The sequence below is a fragment of the Panulirus ornatus genome, chromosome 18 (assembly GCF_036320965.1).
Source record: "Panulirus ornatus isolate Po-2019 chromosome 18, ASM3632096v1, whole genome shotgun sequence".
NCBI lineage: Eukaryota > Metazoa > Arthropoda > Malacostraca > Decapoda > Palinuridae > Panulirus > Panulirus ornatus.
The window spans coordinates 4,806,668-4,819,615 of NC_092241.1; the positions used below are offsets into that span (position 1 = coordinate 4,806,668).

A 12,948-nucleotide genomic window follows, 5' to 3' on the forward strand; every position below is an offset into this window, starting at 1 on the left:
TGCATCACAACCATCATAATTCTGTTGATCAGATCTCAAAAAATTCTTGGCTCCTGTTGGCTTGTTGGTAGGAACAACAGGATTCCATCTATCGATCAAGCAAGAGGTCCTTTCTTATGTTAAGAAGTCTTCTCAGACGCTGAAATCATCTCTCTGTGGGATCATAGCCGAACATATGAATGATATTTAGAATATAAAAACCAGCTTAGAATTCCAAATGGCCAACAAATGTATGAGTGAAAATGTTTTAGTCAAATTCTTCCACCTTTTTGTGGGTATATCTACCAGAATCAACGTTGCACACTGCTCTGAAGCTGAGATATGACATTGTGGTCGATGGTGACGACCATCTTAGAACGCCACTTAAGAACAAGTCACTCAAAATCCAGCCCGGCATTTTCCAAATTTTTTTTTCGACTTCAGAACATCAACATGCGCGAACGGTCATGTGGCTAACTTTTACCCTATAATGCCCTCACTACGTTTTCTAGACCTCTTTTGTAGGTCTGGGGTAAAACGTAAATGATATTGTTCTCGGCTGTTGAGGAAAGCAAATTTAAGTGAACAGAAATGGTGCTAGGTCGTCTCTCTTCTGCAAGAAATCATCCACTTGCTTAATGATGGTCTTTTCCACTACTTTACAGACTGGTCTGTAGTTCAACGCCTCCTCCCGGTCTCCTTACAGAATTACCTTGGAAATAAGGCAGCCAGACTGCTTGACGGGGAGTAAGTAGGAAAGCAAGAAGAAAGAGGCTGTTGGTATTATCAGTATTGGTAATCTAACCTGAGGTTGAATATGTGTATGAAACCTCGTGATGGACATGTGTTTGAGCGGTGGTGTGTATTCCATCATGGGCTAAGATAGCTCTGCGGTGAAAGATGCTTCTCTGATCGTCTTTACCGTGCCGCTTGGATCATGGAATACTGCAGGGCGGTGTCCACTTGTTTTACGGTTAGTCGACCCTTTTAGTAGGATTAAATTAAGCCTGATTAGCCAGATCTTGAGTGTGGTGTCTTCTGTGACATGTGTGGTTGGTTACTCTTGATGGTGGGTATAGTGTAAGCTACCCAAGGGGTTTCTAGGGACGCCGCTGCAGTGGTTTACTCCTGGCAGGGAAGATGTGGGTTAGGACAGGCCACATACGCTTGCAGTCGCCTGCCCCACGTCTTCAGAGGATACAGGATCCTTTGCGTCATCCTTTTAGGCAGACAGCATCCTCTCTGATGCTGTACCTTACACCTAAGCTTGGAATGTTTGAAAAGATAGGGTCCCAGGGAGGCCATTGAGTGTCTGTATGTGACGAGTTGGCCGACATTGCTGGGGTGCCGACTTCCAAACCAAGCCATCCACACCACAACGGATGATGGAGAATTCAGAATCCAGCAGCAATGTTTGTGATGCTTATTTGGCTCATGATGAAGACGAGGATGGCACGTATCATACCCTCCAAAGCAGGAAGGATCCTGAAGGCAACGCCACGTGCGTGGGTGGCGATGTCAGTGACCTACCGTCACCCTGGATGAAGTACCTCTACCCTCTGGAAGAAATATCCCTCATCACCATTTTCCATTGTACTATGAAAATGCCCGACCCTCTCAGATAAGCTTACGGGGCTGAAATATCCCGCATCTGGTCCCAGGCAGACTCTCAGCTGCAGTCAATGAGCGACTGGCAATGTCTGTGGGTCTTACTACAGGAGGCATTTATGAGGTGATACGACGTGCGGGATCATGATGAGGACAGAGGAGCAACAAGAGCACCTGGGATGCCGTCATGCCTGGGACGTGGTATTTGATCATGTGACCTGTCACGTTGGCAGCAACGTGGGCCTGATATTCTTGGCATCAGGATGGACCGTGACATCCACTGCACCACACTGACGGTTTCTATTTAGAATGAGGAGTCGGGATCAACAGCTGGGCGTCCGTTCTCCCAAAGCGAATTTGTTTTTACTGTTCCTTGCAATGTCTGTACATCCAAGAAATAGATTGTATGCGATTCTCTCTCTTCATTTAGACAGCATTAAATACCCATCAACATATCGTTAGAATGCTTTTGTCAGAAGAATAACACTTGCATAACACACCAAAATAATCTCTTCGAATTTTTTTTTATTTCTTCATATGTTGCGTTCAGAATGCATTATTAACATAGACGAAATAGCTTGAGATTATTCTTGTAAAGATAAAGTTGACTACTGATTTATTGTGTCTGAATGTAGTTTATAATACATAATCTTTCATAAGGAACATGAACAAATTGACTCTAGCCATTCCGTCTATCATTACAGTGACGTAGAAAGAAATCCTATATATTTGCCTCCAAAAAACTGTACCAGGAGACACCTTCCATGTTACTGCCTGCCCGTCCCAGAGTGGGTCATGGATGCTTGTTCGAGTTCGCCCCTCCTGTTGATATCGAACAGACGAGATGTCTGCTTTGTTACCAGCGTTACTATCACACCTTGTGTGTATGTGACCTAAGTAAATCTAGAGAGAATTCGTAACGTATTTTACAAGGCATCTGTATTTCATTCGTAACGTTGTTATGCTCCAGATATGTAACAAGTATCCAAACTCTGCCTCATCATATAAATTGTTACATGGCCCAGTTACAGTACCTTTTGTGCATTTTATATTAATTTTCTTTTGTTTTTGCGACAGCTCTCAGGATAGGAAGGTTTGCACAATGAATTGAGTATCATTTGCTTTCAACTGGAATGCACTGACTCTCTTTGTAATCTTAGTCTCAGGGAATATCTTGACTGAATGAAGCCGACCCATTCCTTTCATTCCATTACGTGTAAGATGTTCATGTGCTGAGGGTGTATAAATGAGGGAAGTTGAATTTCATTGTCTATTATTATCATCATCAGATAAAAAATAGTAACTAAATAAAGATATTTTTGGATTGAACAGGTTTCGTTTTATGAGGCGACAGAAACAGGTTCTCTGATTTTATTTACTTGTTAATAATTGCCCTAGGAACCCTGTTTGAAAGGGTCCTGGTGTTCATCCAGAGGCACCCTTTCCGGGAACCCCCGCAGCTCCAAGGTGGACGCAGTCATGTGTCTGCTTTATGCAGAACATTAATATTTTGATCGTTAAAAGGATTCCCTGTTGTGTGCAGTCAGCAAGTTGTGACCTCCCGTCTCAGGGAGTTCCTTGTCCTCATTTTCCCACCCTGGATGTCCCCATTGGTTATCTGAAGACACCTACACACTCAGGAATGCCAGCCAGGTCGTAAAATTCCCCTGGAATGTTAAGCTTCTCATCTTGTATGACGACACTTGACTAGTTTCACCTGCTATCCTTGTTTCTAAATACGTCAGCATAATTCCTCGTCAAGGATCTTGTCGTTCAATATGCTCCACACCGTCTCCTTGGGTATATGTCAACACAAGGTCAGTTTACGAGCTTAGTCAACGTGAAGTTGATCAGCTGAGACGGGAGGCATGTTGTTTATTGTGGGAAATAAGATTGTAATCTAGAATTGATGTAATTCCTGTGATGTTACGTCGTGTGTCTTTCCCTTAGAGTTTTACGCTTACAGTATCTGGTGTTTCAGTGTTTGTCGGGATGTGACATTGTTACCACGTTAGTATCTGTGATGGCTATTTTTCTGTTTGTAAATGAGTGTCACCAGTAGCTTATATAATTATCTCTGATTATGATTGTGAGATTTCTAATTTTGATAACCTTGCCTGCGTCTGTCTTTGTTGATTTTCGTGAGACCCAGCCATTGTTTAGTGTATCTTTTGACCCTCTAGTAGGCCAGTTATCAGTCAATAATACTTTTCTGTCCGTGTATAGACATAGTGCGTCCTACAGTCATAACCCGGACATAACATGGACTACAGTCAGTTAGTCTCAGGCGCTCATAGTGTAAAGACGCGTCACTCTGTGTCAAGTTGTGGTGTCAAGTGAGGTCACGCTGAGAGCACCAAGATCATAATGCATTACATTTTGTGTAACTCAACTGCTCACATCCACGAGTCCATCAAACTTAGTCTTTCAGTTCCTTAGTCTTTCAACGTACGATACATCCTCAGTGACTTTACTCTCTCTTTCAAGTCCCCGTCCATGAGACGTTTGATACCCCCCCCCCCCCTCATCCCACGCACTTTTCTCACATCTTGATCATACGATGCATCTGTTTTCGTACAATGCAAGTTGTTCATCCCTTTCCTTTCTTATTTTTGCTTATCTTCGTCCAAGAACAATGAAGGTTTCCTGTCTGTAATACGAAACACGCCGCGATTGGAAAGTAGCCTTTTGGCAAGTCTGTGTCATCGGAACCATAACCTCGTTGAGAACTTCTCTCTCGAAAGTTCACCAAATCCCCGGGACTGGAAGTGTCCTATGCTTGGAGCTGGAAGAGTTCCTGGAAAAGAGGGTCTTGGAATACCTTTGGGACTCCTTCAAGGCAGTTGTAGATGAATGAATGAGTATATATATATATATAGGGAACATAAGCACTCTGGCATACCTGCAACTTTATTCCTATTTAACAGAGCAGTTGCTGCATGTGGAATATGTATTTTAGATTACCATCGCTATCTTAAGTGAAAAATCACTCTTGAACCTTCACGTCTTTGCCCATCTAAGTCAACATTACACATTAGTTGTTCGGGTCTTTTATAGATGTGACGGGTCACTCTCCCTCCCTTGGCCATATCCTCCTGATGTCAATGAATAGCATCATCCTCGTTTAGAAGACAGACACTGTTATTACTATGTTTCACTAAATGAGGTCAAGTATACGAGAGGAATCATCTGCATATATTTATTTAATATCACAGGCTATAAACATATCAAAACAATATACATCTATACATGGCCTCCTCTCTTGTGACCAGTTACAACTTAACCATAAATTTGTGATTAACTAGAAAAGGCATTTGGTTCTATTATTGTCTTCAGAGGTGTGATTCCCTATTAGCCTTAATACTACCTGCGCCATTTGAGAAGCAGTCCTTTATCCTCAGTGAGAACTGTATTGAACAAATCGATGGTCAGGGCTCCCATTGTGTCACTCATGGTCTTCGCTCCTGTGGTCATGATGACTGTCGACAGTAAGGTCCAGTGGCCTTGGTTATTGCAGACAAGGAGCTCCAGAGGCCATGGTGACTGCAGGTGCCTGTGCCATTTGCAGTTGGTTGTGATGCGGGTGTGTGTGTGTTCTCGCGTGGGAAAGCTGGCTGTTGGGTACATACAGGTGTAGTGGGTAGGAGGAGTGGGCTTACACCACTTTGGAAACACCACACTCAACAGTCTGCTGTAATTTTCTTGAGTGGAAACGTGACTTTAACGCCGTGGTACATTACTTCTCATAGTTTTTCTTTGAGGCTGGAGTTCAGTTTAGAGTTCCATGGTGTCTTAAAAGTGAGCGACCATAAAGGGAAGGCTTGACGCAGTGAAGATTTATGAACATTGGGGAGGAAATTTCATTCCGCTACCTCGAAATGATTTCCCACACATTCTGAACTAGGAAGCAAGCGACGATACATTTTACGAATATACTTGGGAAATACGAGTTTACGTGAGTGTCCTGCGATGCCGCGAACAGTGCGTCCGTAGGGGGCGCTGCAAGGAAACGCAGTCATGATTATACAAGATTCCGAAGCAATAGCGATAAGATCGCCAGAGTAGATCTTGATGTCTAGCTGCACGGGAATGGCAGGTAGCCAGCCATACAGGGCGAGGAGCTAGCCAGCCTTATAGGGTGGGGAGCTAGCCAGTCATAAAGGGTGAGGAGCCAGCCAGCCAGACAGGGTGAGGAGCGAGCCAGCCATACAGGGTGAGGAACTAGCCAACCATACAGGATGAGGAGCTAGCCAGCCATACAGGGTGCGGAGCTTACCAGCCTTACAGGGTGGCGAGCTAGCCAGCCATACAGGGTGGCGAGCTTGCCAGCCTTACAGGGTGGCGAGCTAGCCAGCCATACAGGGTGAGAAGCTAGCTACCCATACAGGATGAGTAGCTAGCCAGCCTTACAGGGTGGGGAGCTAGCCAGCCATACAGGGTGAGGAGCTAGCCAGCCGTACAGGGTGGGGAGCTAGCCAGCCATACAGGGTGAGGAGCTAGCCAGCCATACAGGATGAGGAGCTAGCCAGTCCTCCAGGGTGGGGAGCTAGCCAGCCATACGGGGTGGAGAGCTAGCCTGCCATAAAGTGTGAGGAGCTAGCCAGCCATAAAGGGTGAGGAGCTAGCCAGCCTTACAGGGTGGGGAGGTAGCTAGCCATACAGGGTGAGGAGCTAGCCAGCCATATAGGGTGAGGAGCTAGCCTGCCATACAGGGTGAGGAGCTTGCTAGCCTTACATGGTGAGGAGCTAGCCAGCCTTAAGATGAGGAGCTAACCAGCCATAGGGTGAGGAGCTAGCCAGACATACAGGGTGAGGAGCTAACCAGCCATACAGGGCGAGGAGCAAGCCAGCCGTGTAGGGCGGGGTGCTAGCAAGCCATACACGTCGTGGAACTAGCCAGCCATACTGGGTGAGGAACTAGACAGCCATATAGGGTGAGGAGCTTGCCAGACCTACACGATGTTGAACTAGCCAGCCATACAGGGTGAGGAGCTAGACAGCCATAAAGGGTGAGGAGGTAGCCAGCCATACAGGGTTAGGAGGTAGCCAGCCATACAGGATGTGGAGCTAGCCAGCCTTACAGAGTGAGGAGCTCGCCAGCCATATTGGGTGAGTAGCTAGCCAGCCTTGTAGGGTGGGGAGCTAGACAGCCATAAAGAGTGAGGAGCTAACCAGTCATAGATGATGGGGAGCTAGACAGCCATACAGAGTGAGATGCTAGCCAGCCTTATAGTATGTGGAGGTAGGCAGCCATACAAGGTGAGGAAGTAGCCTGCCATAAAGGCTGAGGAGCTAGCCAGCCATTAAGAGTGGGGAGCTAGCCAGCTATACAAAGTGCGCTAGCCAGCCATACAGGGTGAATTGAGCTAGACAGCCATACAAGGCTATGAGCTAGCCAGCCATATAGGGTGTGGCACACGCCAGCCATACAGGGTGAGGAGGTAGCCACCCATAGATGGTTAGGAGCTAGCCAGCCATACAGTTAGGAGCTAGCCAACCTTATAGGGTGTGGAGCTGTCAGTCATACAAGGTGAGGAGCTAGCCAGCCTTATAGGGTGTGGCGCTAGCCAGTCATAGAGGGTGAAGAGCTAGACAACCATACAGGGTGAGGAGGTAGCCAGCCATAGATAGTTAGGAGCTATCCAGCCATACGGAGTTAGGAGCTAGCCAACCTTATAGGGTGTGGAGCTGTCAGCCATACAGGGTGAAGAGCTAGCCAGCCTTAAAGGGTGTGGCGTTAGCCAGTCATACATGTTGAAGACCTAGCCAGCCATACAGGGTGAGGAGCTAGCCAGCCAAACAGGGTGAGGAGCTAGCCAGCCTCATAGGGTGTGGAGCTAGACAGCCATACAGGGTTTGGAGCTAGACAGCCATACAGGGTTTGGAGCTAGCCAGCCATGTAGGGTGAGGAGGTAGCCAGCAGTACAGGGTGAAGAGTTAGACAGCCACACAAGGTGAGGAATTATCCAGCTTTATAGGGTGTGGAGCTAGCCAGCCATACAGGGTGAGGAGCTAGACAGCCATACAGGGTGAGGAGGTTGCCAGCCATACAGGGTGAGGAGCTTGCCAGTCATACTGGGTGTGGAACTAGCCAGCCATAGAGAGCGAGGAACTAGACAGCAGTATAGGGTGAGGAGGTAGCCAACCGTACAGGGAGAGGAGCTAGCCAGCCATACTGAATGAAGAGCTAACCAGCCTTATAGGATGGTGAGCTAGCCAGCCATACAAGCCAGCCATACAGGGTGTGGAGTTTGCCAGCCATACAGGGTGAGGAGCTAGAAAGCCATACAGGGTGAGAAGGTAGCCCGTCATACAGGGTGAGGAGCTTCCCAATCATACAAGGTGAGGAGCTTACCAGCCATTTATAGGGTGGGGAGCTAGCCAGCCATACAGTGCGAGGAGGTAGCCAGCCATAGTGTAAGGAGGTAGACAGCTATACAGGGTGAGGAGCTAGCCAGCCATACAGGTAGGGATTTAGCCAGCCATGCAGGGTGAGGAGCTAGACAGCCATACTGGGTGAGGAAGTTGCCAGTCATATACGGTATGGAACTGGCCAGCCATACAGTGTGAGGAGCCAGACAACCATACAGGTTGAAGAGGTAGCCAGCCTTACAGGGTGAGGAGCTAGCCAGCCATACAGAATGAGGAGCTAGCCAGCCTTATAGAGTGGGGAGCTACCCAGCCATACATGGTGAGGAGCTAGCCAGCCATACAGGGTGTGGTGTTAGCCAGCCATACAGGGTGAGGAGCTAGACAGCCATACATTATGAGGAGCGAGGCAGCTATACAGGGTGTGGTGTTTCCCAACCATACAGGATGAGGAGCTAGCCAGCCATACAGGTTAAGGAGGTAGCCAGCCATACAGGGTGAGGAGCTAGACAGCCATACAGGATGGGGAGGTAGACAGCCATACAGGGTGAGGAGCTAGTCAGTCATACAAGGTGAGGAGCTGATCAGCCTTATAGGGTGAGGAGCAAGCCAGCCAAACAAGGTGAGGAAGTAGCCAGCCATACAGTGTGAGGAGCTAGACAGCCAGACAGGGTGAAGAGGTAGCCAGCCATACAGGTTAAGGAGCTAGCCAGCCATGCAGGGTGTGGAGCTAGACAGCCATACTGGGTGAAGAAGTAGCCAGCCTTAAAGAGCATAGAGCTAGCCAGTCATACAAGGTGAGGAGCTAGCCAGCCATATAGGGTGGGGAGCTAGCAGCCATGCGGGGTGAGAAGCTAGCCAGCCATAAATGATGGGGAGGTTGCCAGCAGTACAGGGTGGTGAGCTAGCCAGCCATACAGCGTGGGGAGCTGGTCAGCTGTATTGGGTAAGGAGTTAGGCAGCCGTACAGGGTGCGGAGCTAGCCGGTCATACAGGGTAAGGATTTAGTCAGCCGTACAGGGTGCGGAGTTAGCCAGCCACAGGGCGAGGAGCTAGCCAGCCACAGGGTCTGAGTAACTCTCAAAGCGTGTAAATGGTGCCCTAGGGGGTGGCATGAAGGCGTTGGACATTCCCTGGCGGGACCGAAGACCCTTAGGGAGCCTGTAGTCGTACCAGCCTTCGTCCCGCGGGCTGGTTGTCCTCACGAAGTCGTCCAGACGGTTCCACGACCATGAGTAGTCGAACTTGAGATGCCCCCTGGAGCCGACGGAGAGGTTGGAGGGGCGATAGACGGGCTCCACGAAGGAGACGGTTCCTCCCCAGGAGGACTCCGACCCACTGCTCTCCCCGCTGCTGCCGCCGCCCCTGAGGAGACAAGAGCACGTTAGTTGTGAGGGCTGAGGGGTCGTCCAGGTGTGGCTCCTGCCTCCGCCTCTGGGGAGACACTGAGTGTGAGGGTGACCAAGGGGTTGTTAAGAGCGAGAGGCGATGAAAATTCGGATAGTCACCGCTGAGGTAAGGAACACAGACGAATAGAAAACGCGTCCTGAAATTTAGAATACAAGATTTTAGAAATATTAGAAACGAGTGATTCCCGTCCATTAGAGTTCGATTCCCCTCCATGGGATTCATGTGTGTAGACAAGTTCAGAATATTGGCACAATTACTGCTTTCGTCTTTTCAGTATCGCGGATTAACCTTTGGTAAATACGAGAAAATGGAACGCGCACCGCATTTATGTATACGTCCTCGGCACTGACCTAGACCTTTTCGGCAGGATGGTAAACCTCAGCTATGTGATTTAAGATATCTTAGCCAAAGCTTCAAAGATTTTTTTTTATATGGGATTTTCTTGTCATTTTTTCGGGGTTGGTCGTTTAGTATAATCCAGCTAGTCACCTGTGTGTGTGATTACTGTTTTTGTGTTATGGGGAGAGAGTTCTAAACTTATGTTGCCCCGTCTCTTGACCTTGCATATATATATATGTACCATGTCTACTCCTGTATGTTTTTACACACACACACACACACACACACACACACACACACACACACACACACACACAGGTGCCCATCAATCGACCAGCTTCGAGGGGAGGATAAGCGAACTGGGTTGGGTATAGGCCGACTGCCTCGCCCAAGATTCGAACTCATGCAGGTCCGACCCTGGGCTGGCACGTGCTAATCCATGGTCAGTAACGCTAACCACTACATTACGGAGGCCCGTGTGTATTGCGTGCTTAATTATCTATTTGTAGTGACCCATTTGTACTGTATCGGGAGGGAGAGTTCTACTCTCATGGGGCCCCACCTCTTAAACTTTCTCCACTGTCATACATATTTTTGAACTTTGTTTGCTATCTACTTTCGCATTTCCATAGTTCAGTCTGTGCCATTCACCCAACACTCCTATGATGGGTCTCCACGAGTGCACAATTCCCTCCCTCGTGTGGTACTAATAATCACACAAAAGGCAATAACAGTCACAAGCTTGCGAACGTATGTAGTCACCATGATGACATTAGGATGTATTTTAGCGTACGTGTATTCCGGTAATATTCGTCACGTATACGTACGTGTGTGTGTGTGTGTGTGTGTGTGTGTGTGTGTGTGCGTGCGTGCGTGCGTGCGTGCAGACGTCTGTACACGGGGCTGAAGGCCACAGTGTACGGCTCGACTCGTTCGCCTTGACCCCTCGTCCGCCACCTATTGTCGCTCTTGTTCATGGTGACTCCCCGTTGTGTTGACCCCAGCCACTGCCTTAATCTACCAGCTGCCTCGCCCACCTCACATCATCCCTCTCGTGGCCTTCCCACACTTCTAGCAGCCCCAGCACCATAGCCCCTTATCCCAGGACAGCCCTAAGGGGAAGGTCGTAACTGTGTGAAGGCGGCGGATCTTTTTCCATGCGTCGACCTACAGTCGCAGTCAGTGTGAGCGAGATTGGATAGAAAAGTCAAGGAGCGTCGTCTGTTCTAAAAGCAAATTTGGTAACTTTCAATACGAATGATACAATATAGGATCATTGTACACCATTTACTCAGGGTGGAGGAGTTGTAAGATGTTACTCAACTATCATATGTATACATTGATCTAATGTCGCTCATATATCATCTGCATTTGTTAATCGACACCTAGAGACTATCCGTTTCCATTCTACTTGACTGAGTCTCAGCAACGATGTCCACAACCTTGTCATGATGAACCTTAGTGTCATAATGGATGTGAATGGGAGGTAGAGATGATGGTCTCTGTTCTGTCATGCTGACTTGGTTAACGGTGTGAAGCCGGCGCAAAATGGCTCCAGATTGCTCACATTCACGTGAAGTAACTGGGACTTTGCGAGCAGTCTGTAGATTTCTTAAAGATATGTGGAAATGCTATAGTCTTGTACATATAATGCTTATCCATATGAAGAAGGGAACAACCCTGTAGGAATCCTGAGCCATGTAGTTTCTCTGTCGAGAACCCACAGCCCCCCTCCCGCACAGTATTAGTGGCAATAAATATCAACGAAGCTTTTGATACTGACCCCCAGCACATCCATATGCAAAAGATCCTTGACACTACCTCACCACAATAGCGGCAAAAAGTGGTTAGTCAACTCAGCATCTGGCAATCAAGCTAGTCACTTCCAAAGTGTTTTGCCTTCGAAATCCTTAAAGTCATATCTGGAGTCCTCCAAGGTGCAGTTCTTTTTCCATCCCTCTCCAGTCTCTTCCTACACGACCTCCCATCACTTCCTGCAGCACGTAGAGCGAAGGTCCTCCCTTACGGAAGGAACCTCACAACCATCACATCACCCTGACCTTGTCTAATGTTAAGCTCTTGTATGAGTAATTAACTAGTAACTATCTACTCCCAGTTATGTACTGCCTGTGATACCTCAACTATTTATATTCGGCCAAATTGTCGCCTACACCCAATAAACCGTTATTTCTTTAAGTAACAGCAAACATACAACACCACTTCATCACACAACTAGAACGCTGGCTCCCTCAAAACAGAATATCTGCATCTCCAGATAAATCTACCGTTACTTCCTTAACCCCTGACCGGCATGAGTCCAACCTGAACCCAATTGTCTCCCTGCATGTACGACCACACCCACTCATCAGAACACCAGCCATACTGAGCATCACATACGACACACGACATTAATCCCCCACAACAGACGCATCATCATAAAAGCCATGAACAAACTAAACGCCCCTAGAACACTTGCTGGCACGAGATTTGGACAGAGTAAAAGAATCCCTTAATATCCTCCACATACAATTCATCCACTACAAACCATAGACTATTCCTCATCAGTACGGTCACTCATCCTATCAAAGGCAGAAATATCAGGTGCAAACAACACAAAACAAAACAGAACGATCAACGGCGTAGCGACACTCTTTTATCCAAACCACTCTATTACCAGCCATAAAAGTCTGACCTCTGCCTCACACTTCAAACTCCTTTACTGTACTAACAGACCCCCCCCCCCTTCGCCCCACCAAACTCAACAATGACAAAACACATATACAACGTAAACAACAGACGCTGAACAACCGCCCTCTCAACCCAGTTTCACACGGCATCCCATCGGACATTCTTCCATCTGAATCTACACCGTCCAGGCATGTACCAGTTAACTTTTCCCATGTGCGTCCTAACATTACACACTATTTCATCACATGGCCCATCATACCCAAGACGCAACTTCTGCGCTGAAAAATACTCAACACTCATTCCGCAGAGACACACATGCCTAATATCACCAAACATTATGGTGATGGTGGACGTGGACAGCTTTCTGAGCGCTGCGGGATCCCCCCCCCCCCCCCCCACACACACACACACACACACACACACACACACACACACACGCACGCACACAAGAGAAGGATGTATCATCAGTTTTCAATATGATGACAAAAGTGGATCTCTCTTAAGTTGAGAGTTTCAATCGATTCCTCCGATCCCCTCCTAACCTACAGGCAAGTT

General features: G+C 47.7%; 1 protein-coding gene and 1 long non-coding RNA gene across 4 annotated transcripts in view; one reads left to right on the forward strand and one right to left on the reverse strand.

Annotated features, from left to right (window-relative positions):
* Positions 1 to 12,948, forward strand: part of LOC139754962 (uncharacterized) — a 310,481-nt gene that overhangs the window by 54,498 nt on the left and 243,035 nt on the right. The gene's annotated exons all lie outside the window — the stretch shown is intronic.
* Positions 4,773 to 12,948, reverse strand: part of LOC139754960 (uncharacterized) — a 179,496-nt gene continuing 171,320 nt past the window's right edge. For all 3 annotated transcript variants that reach the window (XM_071672799.1, XM_071672800.1, XM_071672801.1), the window contains exon 4: positions 4,773 to 9,321. In XM_071672799.1, coding sequence (XP_071528900.1) covers positions 9,009 to 9,321 — 313 coding nt within the window. In that variant the 3' untranslated portion in view covers positions 4,773 to 9,008. The remainder of the gene's footprint in view (positions 9,322 to 12,948) is intronic.